The sequence below is a fragment of the Moschus berezovskii genome, chromosome 17 (assembly GCF_049115385.1).
Source record: "Moschus berezovskii isolate FMDL1 chromosome 17, NW_MosBer_1.0, whole genome shotgun sequence".
Lineage (NCBI taxonomy): Eukaryota > Metazoa > Chordata > Mammalia > Artiodactyla > Moschidae > Moschus > Moschus berezovskii.
In genome coordinates, this window is record NC_142476.1 from 19,952,200 (window position 1) to 19,964,355 (window position 12,156).

Consider the following 12,156-nt stretch of genomic DNA (forward strand, 5'->3'; position numbering starts at 1 on the left):
AAACAACTGACTCACCGGAAAAGACCCCGATGCTGGGAAAGACTGAAGGCAGGAGGAGAAGGGGACGACAGAGGGTGAGATGGTTGGATGGCATCACTGACTCGATGGACATGAGTTTGAGCAAGCTCTGGGAGTTGCTGAGGGACAGGGAGGCCTGGCATGCTGCAGTCCATGGGGTTGCAGACATGACTGAGCGATTGGACTGACTCTCCCAGTTTATTCAACCTCTTCTTCTCCCCCTGCCACCCATGTCCACGTCCAATGTGTTTCTATTCGTGTCATGCTAATAGCTTCATCTACATTATTCTTCTAGATTACACATATGTGCATGTTATATTTGCATATTTCTGATGATTATTCAAAACTATTAATTCCCCTTATCTCTGCGAGTATACTTTTCTTTGACTTGGGACTTGCCATTGACTTGCTCTAGCCAATGGAATGTTACATGTGACAAAACCAAAGGTTTGAAGAATTTTTGTGCAACTGGGCTTACTATTTTGTACCTCCGCCATTTTCCTAAGAAATATGCGCTCAGGCTGGTCCACGAGTATCGATAATAGGAGAGAGACATGAGCAGAGTCACCCAAGCCAGACTCCAGCCAGGGTCAGTCTATATCAGCTAACCGCCAACCAGCTCAGACCCACAGGCAGGCCCTGCCAAGATCAGCCGTCACCCCCGGCCAAGTCCAGCACAGATCAGCTGACCCTAGCCAACACACGAACCGAGTGAGAGAAATGCTTGCCCTTACACATTCCTAAGATGTTCTGCCTGTTTTATTATAAAGAAACAGCTGACTGATACACATTTATATGTCTGTATTGGGTTAACAATTCAGTTCAGTTCAGTTCAGTCGCTCAGTCGTGTCCGACTCTCCGCGACCCCATGAATCACAGCACACCAGGCCTCCCTGTCCATCACCAACTCCCAGAGTTCACCCAAACTCATGTCCACAGAGTCGGTGATGCCATCCAGCCATCTCATTCTCTGTCGTCCCCTTCTCCTCCCGCCCCCAACCTTTCCCAGCATCAGAGTCTTTTCCAGTGAGTCAACTCGTCGCATGAGGTGGCCAAAGTATTGCAGTTTCGGCTTCAGCATCAGTCCTTCCAATGAACACCCAAGATTGATCTCCTTTAGAATGGACTGGTTGGATCTCCTTGCAGTCCAAGGGACTCTCAAGAGTCTTCTCCAGCACCACAGTTCAAAAGCATCAATTCTTCGGCGATCAGCCTTCTTCACAGTCCAACTCTCACATCCATACATGACCATGAGAAAAACCATAGCCTTGACCAGACAGACCTTGGTTGGCAAAGTAATGTCTCTGCTTTTTAATATACTATCAAGGTTGGTCATAACTTTCCTTCCAAGGAGTAAGCGTCTTTTAATTTCATGGCTGCAATCAGCATCTGCAGTAATTTTGGAGCCCAAAAAAATAAAGTCTGACACTGTCTCCACTGTTTTTCCATCTATTTCCCATGAAGTGATGGGACCAGATGCCATGATCTTTGTTTTCTGAATGTTGAGCTTCAAGCCAACCTTTTCACTCTCCTCTTTCACTTTCATCAAGAGGCTTTTGAGTTCCTCTTCACTTTCTGCCATAAGGGTGGTGTCATCTGCATATCTGAGGTGATTGATATTTCTCCCAGCAATCTTGATTCCAGCTTGTGCTTCTTCCAGCCCAGCGTTCCTCATGATGTACTCTGCATGTAAGTTAACAAGTGGGTAACAAAAGGTGTGAAACCACTGGTCCAGAAAAGCACCATGCTTCTCTTGTATTCCTTGCTATTTAATGAACTTAAAGGAAGCTCCTGTCTGGGAGTGGCTGCTTGCAGTAATAAAAAATGAAGGTAAACAGAAAATAGAGCTGAGAGATGAGAAATGAAGTGTGCGTGGTGGGTGTGGGGAGAGACAGGGACTTAATAGCAACAAGCCTTTATTTTATATTGAGGTTTCAATATAAAATTGACTGTTTCCTGTTGCTTTTTCTTTTGAGCAACTGTTCTCAAGTTAATACAATGTGTGTGTTACTTGCTCAGTTGTGTCTCTCTGTGACCCCATGGACTGCAGCCCACCAGGTTCCTCTGTCAATGGAATTCTCCAGGCAAGAATACTGGAGTGGGTTGCCATTCCCTTCCCCAGGGGATCTTCCCAACCCAAGGATCAAACCCAGGTGTCCTGTATTGCAGATAGATTCTTTACTGTCGGAACCATTTATTAATACTATGAAGCCCTGGTTTTCACCCTGGCATATATCCTCTGTTTACAATCCATCTCTTTGTAGTTTTCCTAGTTTAAATCAGATAAAATTAAATATTGGAAACAAAGATAGATTTTTCTTCACAATTTAATTCAACCTAGAGTACCTTCCCAGAGATGGCAATGGCAAGCCACTCCAGTACTCTTGCCTAGAAAATCCCATGGATGGAGAAGCCTGGTAGGCTGCAGTCCGTGGGGTCGCTAAGGGTCGGACACGACTGAGCGACTTCACTTTCACACATTGGAGAAGGAAATGGCAACCCACTCCAGTGTTCTTGCCTGGAGAATCCCAAGGACGGGGGAGCCTGGTGGGCTTCCATCTATGGGGTCACACAGAGTCGGACGTGACTGAAGTGACTTAGCAGCAGCAGCAGCAGCAGAGTACCTTCCTATCCTACCCATTATCATTACATCTCAATCTATAAAATGGTAAAAGCTTCATAGAGGCTTCAAATATTTTATAATTAGAACACTTTAGTTTCAAAACGCAACTCATGGCTGAGAAGTAATGAGAACAATTTTCTAATAACTATCTCAGCTCCCATTATTATACATTTTATACTTAACATGTTTTCAGTACTCCACATTAAGGTGGCTATGTACCAGATGAGGGTTACACGAGTAAGAACGATGGGGTGAGTCAGCCACAGTCAGGGACAGTAGAGGAGGTAAAGAAAGGCCTCTTGGAGACCCAGAGAAACATCCCCAGCGTTTGGAGCTGGTACAACCAGCAAGTGTTATAGAAGCTACAGTAACAGAAGAGTGAAGGCCATCACCCTAAGAAGAGTGACGGAGACAATCTGCCTTCCTTCCTCTTCCTTCTCCCTGGACTCACTTCAAAGGTCTGGGGAAGGAGTGGAGAGTCCCACACTTACTGCAAACCCCACAACTTTGGCCTACACGAAATGGAATCAAATTATTCTACAACCGAAAGTAATGGAATTAGATCAAGATGTATCAATAGGGGAAAAAAACATGTACACAGAAGGGAGACTTTTTGACAGCTACCTTTTAAAAATCCTATTTCCGTTCCGTTCCGTCGCTCAGTCGTGTCCGACTCTTTGCAACCCCGTGGACTGTAGCCTACCAGGCTTCTCTGTCCATGGGATTCTCCAGGCAAGAATACTGGAGTGCATCCTAATAAACTGAAATTCTTTGGGGAACCTGTTTGCTTGTAGTTATTTCTGGGAATATTTCTATCCAAATAAGGGACTATTGTATAGATTCCGGTTGCCATCTCCTTGGTCAGTTCTGGAGAAGCTCTTTTATTTCTAATCTCTATATTTAGTAATAATAATTAACACCTGAATATTTACTATGTGAAGATGACTGTTTCTGTCATGTTTAAATGCCAAGTTTACAGATTATTCTATACATTATATTTAGATTACTATCTCCAATCTCGATTGAAAGGACTGATGCTAAAGCTGAAACTCCAATACTTTGGCCACCTCATGCGATGAGTTGACTTACTGGAAGAGTCTGATGCTGGGAGGGATTGTAGGTGGGAGGAGACGGGGACAACAGCGAATGAGATGGCTGAATGGCATCACCGACTCGATGGAGGTGAGTTTGAGTGAACTCCGGGAGTTGGTGATGGACAGGGAGGCCTGGCGTGCTGTGATTCATGGGGTCACAAAGAGTCAGACACGACTGAGCGACTGAACTGAACTGAACTGAATCTCATGAGCAGCATGTTTCTGAAACATTTTCAAGTTACTTTCTAAAATTATTTCCACAAATCAGTCGTCAGTTTGTATCCATTTCAGAGGTTGACACTTCTAATCTTACCCCCAGATCCACAGATTACCTCACAACTTGGATCCTAATGTTCCCAATAGACTGATTTTAATGAGTGTTCTTTCAAACACCTTTTTTAAATATGAAAAAATTGATTTGGGAATTTTCTTTTATAATTTGTGAAACCAAGAGAAAGTGAATGGCTTAGTAAAGGATATCAGGGAAGTGTGTCAGTTGCTGAGTCTGCCCTACTCTTTGTGATTCCTTGGACTGCAGCCCACAGGCTCCTCTGTCCATGGGATTTTCCAGGCAAGGATACTGGAGTGGGTTGCCATTTCCTTCTCCAGGGGATCTTCCTGACCCAGGGATAGAACCCGGGTCTCCTGTACTGCAGGCAGATTCTTTTCTGAGTGAGTTACAGGGGACACAGTTAAAATGTAAACTTTAATTTGTCTAGTATTTTTCTCTTATTTAAATTTAGCCAAACAAATCATTAAAAAATGTTTGTATGATTTAGACATTTGGCAAAACTGTTTAAATCACCTACTTTTAAAGACTGTATACACATTTAAATGTAATTCTCCTAGACAGATAACAATCTATTTTTAAAGACATGGAAATTTCATAGTCTCCTTCCATAAACAATTCCAGAACTAAAATATTCTTCTAGAAAATGCTCATTACATCTAACTGCAAAATTTATTCGTTAAGCAAACATGCACTGTGCACAGGTATTGTACCCAATGCTGAGAATATAAATTAAGACATTGTTACTGCCCTTAAAGGGAAATTCCACTTAACAAAGGTACAAATGTCCATAGTCAAGTCATAGAATATGCTAGGTAAGAAAGTGAGAACTCTAAAAGCTCTCAAAAGGTTCAGGTAAAGGAAAACAAGTCAGGTGAAATTAAATGGCAATAGAGTCAAATTCATTTACTGGTGGGGGGGCGGGGGTGAAGAGGAGAGGGGAAAAAAGGAAAATAAAAAGTCTACATGAGTCTAAGTAGGGAGAGACCAGGCTAAACAATAACAAATGTAAAAGCCAGGAGAATGCAGTTGATTCCAGATTTAGTAACCATGTTCCCAAGAAAGCTAATTTTAGGATGGATACATAAAAATAAGGTGCAAAGAAAAGGGGTCCAAGTATTTCCAATTGACTTTGTAGCAAGTAGCTCTCACAGCATCGCAGGTGTCTTAAGTACAAACTAGAGCATGTTAACAGGACAATGGAAAAGGTGAAGGATCTGAAAACAGTCTCACTGAAGACTTGTTAGAGAATGATGATGCTTACCCTAAAAGAACTGAGAAGGCAATGGCAAGCCACTCCAGTACTCTTGCCTAGAAAATCCCATGGATGGAGGAGCCTGGTAGACTGCAGTCTGTGGGGTCGCTAAGGGTCAGACACGACTGAGCGACTTCACTTTCACTTTTCACTTTCACACATTGGAGAAGGAAATGGCAACCCACTCCAGTGTTCTTGCCTGGAGACTCCCAGGGACGGGGGAGCCTGGTGGGCTTCCGTCTATGGGGTCACACAGAGTCGGACACGACTGAAGTGACTTAGCAGCAGCAGCAGCACCCTAAAAGAAAAGCTAAAGCGGGACATGATTGTTTTCAAATATTTAAAGGACCTGTCTGACAGAAATTGCTAGCTACCCTTTCAACACTCATTTTTTCCTTCATCCTTATCTATAGAGCCCTGATTTTTACCAGAGCACTTTGATGGTCCCCAGCCTCCCTTGAGGTTAGTGGAACGTAATTCTAACTATTGATAAATCAACAAAAGAGGTATGTGGTACTTTGAGAAAATCTCCTTCAAGAGAAGGGGTGTGCCCTTCTGCCTTTCTTCCTGTCCTGCTATGAAGTGTCATCCTGATGACTGGCCATCCAGCAGCTACTTTGGATCACAAGGGCAAAAGTGACAAACTAGGAACAGTGAAGCCGTGGGAAAGGAGACTGGGTGCCTGACAACTTCATGGCAGTTGTCACCTCAGCCCAGGACTTTCTACTTCTGGATATACTTACATGAAAAGAAATAAATTTTCATTTTGTTTAAGACACTGTTATCTGGGGTTTCTCTTACGTGTAGTTGAACTTTGGGTACCAAAAAAAGGATATTTTCTAAGACTGAGACATCTTTAAAAAATGAAATGATCCGCTTCGTGATGCAGTTGCCTATCTCTGTACCTGTATCAATGGAGGCTGTAAGACAAACATCAAATGGTAAACATTCCAGGGGGTGAAGAAAAAGTGGGTTACCAGACCTCTAAAATTCCTGTCAGCTCTTAAGGTTATATGATTTCCCCCCAACTTCCCACTTGGGGATGATCAGTGGCTCTAAAAAACAAAAACCACACCTCCTTTTTCCTATTGAAAACGTATCTGGACCATGCCCACTAGACTCAGCCCAACACTGAGTAGCACAGTGGTGGGCAGTCTTCTGGCTATGCTGCCTGACTCTATCTTGGAGTTAAATTTATTCCAAGACAGGTACCTCTAAAGTAAAAATAAAGGAGAACCAAAGAGCAAATTAATATCCTTCAGCAAAATTGTTGTCATAAAGACAATCATGAGCCTGGAAATGAATACACAAGGATCTCTGTGAAGATCCTTCCTGTGTGCCTAGCGTAGCTGGTTAATCAAGATGTAGCCCACAGTCACCACCCTGCTTAATTTTTTTTCCTTTTATGAAATGAGGGTAACACCCTTATCCCCTTTCCATCTTTCCTCTTCCATTTTCTTCTCCAACTTCTAACAGCTGTAACTTTACTTCATTTCCCTTGTTACACTGTCTTCAAATTACTGTTCTGTAATTTTAATTACCTGTGCTTCGTCTATTAAGTGATTCTTTAAACATTTATTTCCTTGAAACAGTAATACAAACACATGGCAGGAGTCCAATTTTGAACAGAACACACAAGATAAGGTCTCCCTTTCATCTCAGAGTCTGACACCCCCATCTCTTGAGATAAACAGTTTTCAAGCACTCTTGAGAAATGAGCTGAACGTGCATGTTGTTAAGCTGGCTAAGTTGGGTCCAACTGTCTTGTGATGTCGTGGACTGTAGCCCACCAGGCTCCTCTGTCCATGGGATTTCCCAGCTAAGAACACTAGAGTGGGTTGCCATTTCCTCTTCCAGCCGAACCCAGGGATTGAACCCACATCTCCTGTGTTACGCATTGCAAGTGGATTCTTTACCACTGGGCACTAGGAAAGCAAACATGTAAATGCAGCTATATATATTTTTTTTTTTTCGTATTTTCTAAAGCACTATTATTTTATCTTTTACATTTAGGTCCACAAGTTATTTTGTTGTTGTTCGGTTTCTAAGTTGTGTCTGACTCTCTGCAACCCCATGGACTGTAGCACGCCAGGCTTCCCTGTGCTTTATTTCCCAGAGTTTGCTCAAACCCATGTTCATTGAGTTTGTGATGCCATCCAACCATCTCATCCTGTTACCCCTTCTCCTGCCCTCAACCTTTCCCAGCATCAGGGTCTTTTCCAATGAGTTGGCTCTTTGCATCAGGCGGCCAAAGTACTGGAGCTTCAGCATCAGTCCTTCCAATGAATATTCAGAGTTGAGTAGGCACCGAGTATATTCAAATGACCCAGCATCATTTATTCAAACATCCAATTTTTTTCCTTCTCATCCCTACAGCATCACCTTTGCAAAATTAAAATGTTCACATAAGCATCTGTTTGGGAACCCTATTCAGTTCCATTGGTCTATTTTCTAATATCTGATAGTATAAATCCCCCAACTTTGTTCTTGTTCCAGATTGACTGTTTTTGATCTTTAGAATTTCCATATACTAAGGCTCAGCTTGTCAATTCACTCACACACACCATCTGCTGGGATTCTAGTAAGGATTAGACTAAATCTACATAGATCATTTGGAGAGAACTGACACCTTCACAAAATTAAGTCTTCTGATCCATGAGCACAGTATCTGTCCAGCTACTAATACTTGGGTCTTCTCTAATTTCTATCAACAACACAATTTTCAGTACAGACCTCTTATACCTCTTTCTTTAAAATTTATTCCTAGGTGCAGTGAACTGGATGGTGCCCCTAAGACATTAGGGCCTAATCCTTGGAAACTGTAAAATGTTTATTTGGAAAAAGCATCTTTGTAGATATGATGAAGGATCTTGAGACAAGAAGATAATTCTGGATTATCCAGGTGGGCCATACATGCTGCTGCTGCTAAGTCACTTCAGTTGTATCCGACTGTGTGTGACCCCATAGACAGAAGCCCACCAGGCTCCCCCATCCCTGGGATTCTCCAGGCAAGAACACTGGAGTGGGTTGCCATTTCCTTCTCCAATGTGTGAAAGTGAAAAGTGAAAGTGAAGTCACTCAGTTGTGTCCAACCCTTAGCGACCACACACTAGCAGCGTGCCTGCATGCTAAATCACTTCAGTCATGTCTGACTCTTTGTGGCCCTATAGCCTGTAGCCCGCCAGGGTCCTCTGTCCATGGAATTCTCCAGGTAAGATTATTGAAGTGGGTTGTCATTCCCTTCTCCAGGGGATCTTCCCAGCCCAGTGATCTAACCCGTATCTCTTTTTGTCTTCTCACTCGCAGGTGGGTTCTTTCCCACTAGCACCACCTAGGAAGCACCCTATATAACAGACAAGAGGAAAACTCTAGACACACAGAGAGAAGGCAACGTGAAGATGGACACAGGTTAGAGTGCCTACGGCTTCAAGCCAAAGAATGCCAGCAGACAACAGAAACTGGAAAAGGCAAGGAACAGATTCTCCCCTCAAGTCCTTTGAGGGAGCTCAGCCTGCTGACACCTCGATTTCAGACTTTTCATTTCTAGAACTGTGACAGGGTGAATTCATTTTAAGCTACCATGCTTGTGGTAATTTGTCACAGCTGCCACTGGAAACATACTAGTTATTTAATATTTTTGTGCATTAATATATGATAAAACTTAAAAAATTTAATTTCCTAATTGTTTAGTGGTGGTATATAAAATTAACCTTTATGTACTAACTGTATAAACTTGCTAAATTCATTAATACTAACAGTTTATAAATTTTATATAGACTGTCGTGCTTTTTTCCAAACAGGTTTATGTATTTCTTTCTAATCCTTATATTACCTTGCCTTTTTTCAGTCACTTGGATGCCAGTACAACAGTGAATTATATCTCTTTCAATGTTTTGAATTTGTAACTACGAAAATGTAATGTCTGTTTCAAGGTTAAAATATAAATATTAAAAAATTTTAATATAGTAAAAAAAGCAGTCAAAATAATCAAAAGCCTTCTAGTTAACAAATCCAAAGGCCTTTTCTTAAACCCCCCTCGTGACTCTGCATCCTTTGACATTGTTTATGCTTGTTTCTTCCTTGCCCAGATTCTTTTTCTCTGCCTCTAACCCCTTTTATAGACATTCCTCAAATTCTCTTAGGCCTTTTCTGTCTATACTGTCTTTGTTAACTGTTGGGATATCATTTTAAGTCCTATGATTATTCTTCAGAACTCTTCTCTTCAGGGGCAAAACAGAAACTTGTTTTTCCTCCTTTTAAATGCCATACTCAAACACCCATTCTTCTCCCCAGAGAAATGCAGTATTCCCTGCTGCACTCAAGGAAATCGTGAAATCGTCCCACTTGAAGGGTTTTAATAAATAGAAGTGAGTTACAGAAGTTCCCAAATCTTCACAATATTTTAGTCCTTGATCTACAGACAGAAACTCCTTTCTGAAGAAAAGTGGCTGAAAGGTATTGGAATGCTAGGGTGTTAGAAAGCTGGCTGGCCAAGCAGCTTCAGAGTGATCTTTACCTTTGTGAATTCACTTAGTTTAGGGTCTGGCCTTTGTGTTACAGAACCAGAGATGCTGAATCATGATCATTAGAATTTGTGTATGAAAACCAAAATACCAATGTGCTAATAATTCACAATGAAAAAATATAACTGTCAAGGGAAATGAACGGCTATTCCTTTCATTTGGCCAAAATGTTCTATCCCTGCAGAAAAAATTATATGGGAATTAAAATAACATTTACAACTGTATTTGTTAAGAAAGGAAATAGGATAAAAGGTTTAGTTGTTAAGCTTCAAATATTTAATGGAATCATATCAGGTTTTGACAAGGGAGATGAAACTACCTCTACTACCAGAACCAGACAGGTTTTTGTACCTGCTCAGGAGACTTTCCCCTTTAGACTGGGGACCCTGACTAACATTTACCTCTCAGGATTTTCTTGGCTCAATTCATGATTTACACGTTCTTCCTTTAGGGACGTTATTTCTTCCAATGAAGACTTTTTCTGGCCAGATAGACTTCTTTCCGGTTTGATCTATTCTGCATTGATCTATAATAGAAATCTTCCAGGACAATTTTAAATGTTTGACAAATACCTTACTGTAGACCCCAAACACCGATCTGCATATATCTGCGTACTAAATGTTCACAAGAAATTCTCATTTCTACTTACTGGTGAGCCAAAAAAATAAAAACCCAAATATTTTAAACGAAGAAAATCCTAAGTAGCCCCCCAAGGCCAGGCAGCCTGGCACACAGCAGACGTCCTCAAATCTGGTGAACGAAAAATGCAGTTCGTGTTCCTCGTGCCTAACGCAATTCAGGAAAGCATTACAGAGCAAATCGCCTGCCAGGCTGGAAACCCCGCTAGACTGCAGCTCTGGGCTCACCTGCGCTCGGGGCCTCCGCCCTCTCCAGAGCTCGGCTCCGAGCCTCGACCACAGGTCAGCGCGCTGAGAAAGAGCCAACTGGGCGAAGATCCCGTCCCAGTTTTTCTTTCACCACGGACAACGCCCACTCCCCTAAGTAATAAAACAGAAAAAACGAACAAAAGAAAGGGAAAGTGAGACAAGGCCGACTGAGGAAAAGGGTTTTTAAAAACAAACACACACAACACTGTTTGGTGATACACAGCTGCGCTGCTCGGCGCTGGCAACTCATCTCGGCAGCCTCGGCCTTTCCAGGAAACCAGGCCCCAGTTCTGAGGCGCAGACCGCACAAACCGCCGCGTCCGGAGGGTTCGGCCCGGGCCCGCTCCTCCGGCCGCCCGGGCCTCGGGTCTCCGAGGCCGCCCGGCTCCGCCGCGAGCAAGCGCGCTCCCCCACCTCGACGCAGGCGGGGAAGCCCCGAAACCCGGCGGCCGACCCTCCGCGGCGTCTCAAGAGCGCCGCGCTGCCGCGACGCCCCGCTCAGGAGAGGCTGGAGCCGCTCCCGGGACTCTGGGGCCTCGGGGCGGCGGCGACCCTTCCCTCGGGCCGACCGCGTTCTTCCGCCCCGAGCGGGCAAAAGAGTCCCGGGGCCTCGCGCGCGCGCCTCCGCCCGCGCGCCGCAGCGCCCCCTAGGAGGCAAGCCCGCCGGGCGGCCGCGCCTCCGCCGCGACGTCCTCAGCGCTCGGCGGGGGCGGCCCGAGCCGCCCGCGAGCGGGGCTTCCCCGCCCCTCCCCCGCCCGCCGGCGCATCCCCCGCCGCCCTCCCCCGCCCGGCGGCCGGAACCTCCCTGCGGGGCGGAGTGATACCGGCGGCGGCGTAGAGCGCGGCGCGGCCGAGAGGGGCGGCGGGCGGAGGAGGGGGGAGAGGCGGGGCCGGGCGGGTTGTTGTGAGGCGGCTGCGCTGCTGCCGGACCGGGGCGGTCATGGCGGCTCCACACTAACACCCTCCTCCTCCTCCTCCTCGCCTCTCCCGCCCGCGCTCGCAAGCCGTCTCCCCCTTCTCCCCCTTCCCCCTGACGCCTGCCGCTTCCCCCCTCACCTCTCCCCCTCCCCGCTTCTACCATGCCCGGCATGATGGAGAAAGGGCCCGAGTTACTGGGGAAGAACCGATCGGCCAACGGCAGCGCCAAGAGCCCGGCGGGCGGCGGCGGCGCCTCGTCCACGAACGGCGGGCTGCACTTCTCGGAGCCCGAGAGCGGCTGCAGCAGCGACGACGAGCACGGTGGTAGCCTCGAACTCCTCCCCGCCGGCCCGCCGGCCCCCCCCGCCCCGGCCCTCTCTCCTCCCCTCCCCCAGCCCCCTCCCCTCGCCGCGCCGCCGCCCGCCCTCCCCCTCGGCGCCCGGGCGCTGCGGTAGCCTCGAACTCCCGGTGCAGTGCAGCAGCACCCCCCGCACCCGCGCGACCCCCGTCCCTCCGCCCTCCACCAATCCTCCGCCCTCGCCCGCACCC

General features: G+C 45.7%; 2 protein-coding genes across 5 annotated transcripts in view; one reads left to right on the top strand and one right to left on the bottom strand.

Moving 5' to 3' along the window:
* Nucleotides 1–759: 759 nt before the first annotated feature.
* On the bottom strand, nucleotides 760–11,770 carry LOC129550933 (uncharacterized). The gene is made up of 2 exons (XM_088844917.1): nucleotides 10,669–11,770; nucleotides 760–1,701 (listed from the first exon to the last, which is right to left on the bottom strand). Exon 1 carries the CDS (start codon nucleotides 11,768–11,770, stop codon nucleotides 10,724–10,726), a length of 1,047 nt encoding a protein of 348 aa, XP_088701043.1. The 3' UTR covers nucleotides 760–1,701; nucleotides 10,669–10,723.
* The window catches only part of RCOR3 (REST corepressor 3), a 53,706-nt gene continuing 53,083 nt past the window's right edge, over nucleotides 11,534–12,156 (top strand). The window contains exon 1 of one of the 4 annotated variants that reach the window (XM_055419025.2): nucleotides 11,534–11,931. In XM_055419025.2, coding sequence (XP_055275000.1) covers nucleotides 11,769–11,931 — 163 coding nt within the window. In that variant the 5' untranslated portion in view covers nucleotides 11,534–11,768. The remainder of the gene's footprint in view (nucleotides 11,932–12,156) is intronic. The other 3 variants (XM_055419026.2, XM_055419022.2, XM_055419024.2) reach the window with 3 other exon arrangements.